The following is a 2,330-nucleotide window of genomic DNA, read 5'->3' on the forward strand; positions in this document are numbered from 1 at the left end:
TATATTTCCATCGTCAGCCACCATACGCCAACGCAATGGCACGTCTTTACGCTGCATTCCAACTAAACTCAACACTCAATATATCCTCCAAACATTATAATAACGTCATTTTGACGTTTTAGCGCCAACAATGACAAAGTTCAGGAATTTCCCAAACGTCAAAACGCTACTTGCTTGATTATTCAAAGGTAATAGGAAGAACATTGAAACGATCGTATTGACACAGACTTGTACGGCGCTAATCAGTCGAAGCTTTGCAGTTGCCACCGGCCACGGCGTCCTTGGGCAGCAAGTTCTTGGCACGCAAGAAGGCGATGATCTTGGTGATCTTGTTACCCGTGTTGGCGCCCAAACCGAACTGAGAACACGAGCCGCAGTTGTGCAAGGCAACGACCCTGTTGTCACGCTGGCCAAGAATTGGCGAGCCGGAATTACCTCCTTGCGTGTCCACGTTGTATGCCAAATTGTCGGCGCTGCAGCCTTTGACGGAGGTGTTGGTGATACGGGCAAATTTGCCGTCGTCGTTCAAATGGGAAATGTGGCGAGGGTACGTGTTGGGGTGGCCAGCGATGTAGATAGCGTCGTCGAGCTGCACGTCGGAGTCACGGGCTTGCAAGTACCCGTACTGGGTGAGGCTCATGCCAGGGTTGACGTTCAACTTGACCAAAGTGAAGTCAAGAGTTACGTCAGTGATGATGAACGTCGAGCTGTTGGAGACGAAAACGCCCTTGCACCCGAGTTGCTTTTTGTTGTTGGGGTCGTCGACCGTGGCGCATTCGGCGTCGAACTCAGCGACTGCCGTGGAAGCAGTAGAAGCGTCTCGAATGCAGTGGTTATTCGTCATAAGATGACCTTCCGAACCCCACAGCCAGCCAGTACAATAGCCGCCACGAAGGCCGAGGCGGGCAGTGGCAAGGCCCACTTTGTACTTGGCGGCATCGGAGTTCTTGTACGCAATTGCGGGTTGGGCTTGATCCGTGCCACAGATGGATTCGGCGTCGCCAATGACGCTCACAACACCACCAGCAGAGGCCGACGTGGCGAGAGCAAGGATGGTCAAGGTCTTCAATGCCGTGATCATGGCTGAGGAAGTTGCAATTTACCGAAGTGAGTAAATTGAAAGATGGCCATGGGGCGTGCTCGATGAGCTTCCCCTTGCTCTGACTGTGCCGGGCGAGCGAGTAACTCCAACTGGTCCCTGAACCCCCTCTGTCAAAACGACTGAAAAAGCCAGAAATGCAGTGAATCCCCCACAAAAGTACTAGAAATACTGAAAAACAGCCCATATTAGTGGTATCGAAGTGAACCCTAATAAGTCACATCACACAATCATCCAACACGAGAAATACTCCGCAACCACATATATCAGTGCCTTAAATCAGAAATACTGCAAGACCGCATATATCATTTGTTAGTGAGCCTGGATTATACTTGAAGCGCTGCACTCCGGAGAAGTTTTGCAACTATCGCCTTGGTACTGTAGTAACGCCCAGCCTATTTTTTCATACCAGCTGGATCTGGGGCAGTTGGCAATCGTCGATGTTGCGTGAGTTACCTGGCAACAAACACCTGCATGCTTCGACTGTTATTCGACGAAGTCCACTGCTCGTTTTCGTGCGCTGCCATTGATGCCCACATTCAACTAGAGGGAGTGGACAATGGCATGGCTGAGGGACTCCGCGAAAGCCTCGGATCGACATCACGACCTTCGCGACGACAAACCGACGGTCTAACAATTGAGCTAAACTCCCCCGCACATATATGGCATGGGATATTACAGCGGTTCTTACCGGTCTCACCACACAGTCTTCTAATCAGAGAGCATACTTGTCCATTCATCTTTAGGTGGAGAGCCAAATCAATTGCATCAGGAAAGGCAAATGAAGATGGCACTCAGATGGCCATGAAACACATAACCGTATATTTTTAATACATAACCGTATATTTTTAATACTTCCCCCCTCTTTGAAACGGGTCAAACCCGATAATTTACGAAAACTTATACTGTCAGTGTTATAAAATTTGAATAGAAACAGTTGGTTGACATAGGTCATTGGAAGTAAACAGTACCTGCAAAATTTGATTCTCTGTCTAAATTGTATGTTTTCGCTGTCTCAAACTGGGGTGGAGATCAGTAGTTTAGAAGTACGTAATTGAAAAGTTTGAGATTAGGTTCAAACTAACTGTAAAACAAGTTATCTTTCAGAATTTGTGTCCGTCCACAAAGTGTTCCTTTCATATTACGCGTAAACTCGTCGATGAAGTTGAAAACTCCCAACTTTTTATAGTTGTCGCACTTAATTTAAATGTCATATCAGCACATCCATTCC

The 2,330-nt window shown here is 47.6% G+C and overlaps 1 protein-coding gene across 1 annotated transcript; it reads right to left on the minus strand.

The window, feature by feature from the left end:
* Positions 1-238: 238 nt before the first annotated feature.
* On the minus strand, positions 239-1,081 carry H310_02991 (hypothetical protein; the record flags this gene model as incomplete). The annotated part of the gene is made up of 1 exon (XM_008866711.1): positions 239-1,081. The coding sequence occupies one exon, from the start codon at positions 1,079-1,081 to the stop codon at positions 239-241; it is 843 nt and encodes a 280-aa protein (XP_008864933.1).
* Between the last annotated feature and the right edge of the window lie 1,249 nt (positions 1,082-2,330).

The sequence above is a fragment of the Aphanomyces invadans genome (assembly GCF_000520115.1).
Source record: "Aphanomyces invadans strain NJM9701 unplaced genomic scaffold supercont1.4, whole genome shotgun sequence".
NCBI lineage: Eukaryota > Oomycota > Saprolegniomycetes > Saprolegniales > Verrucalvaceae > Aphanomyces > Aphanomyces invadans.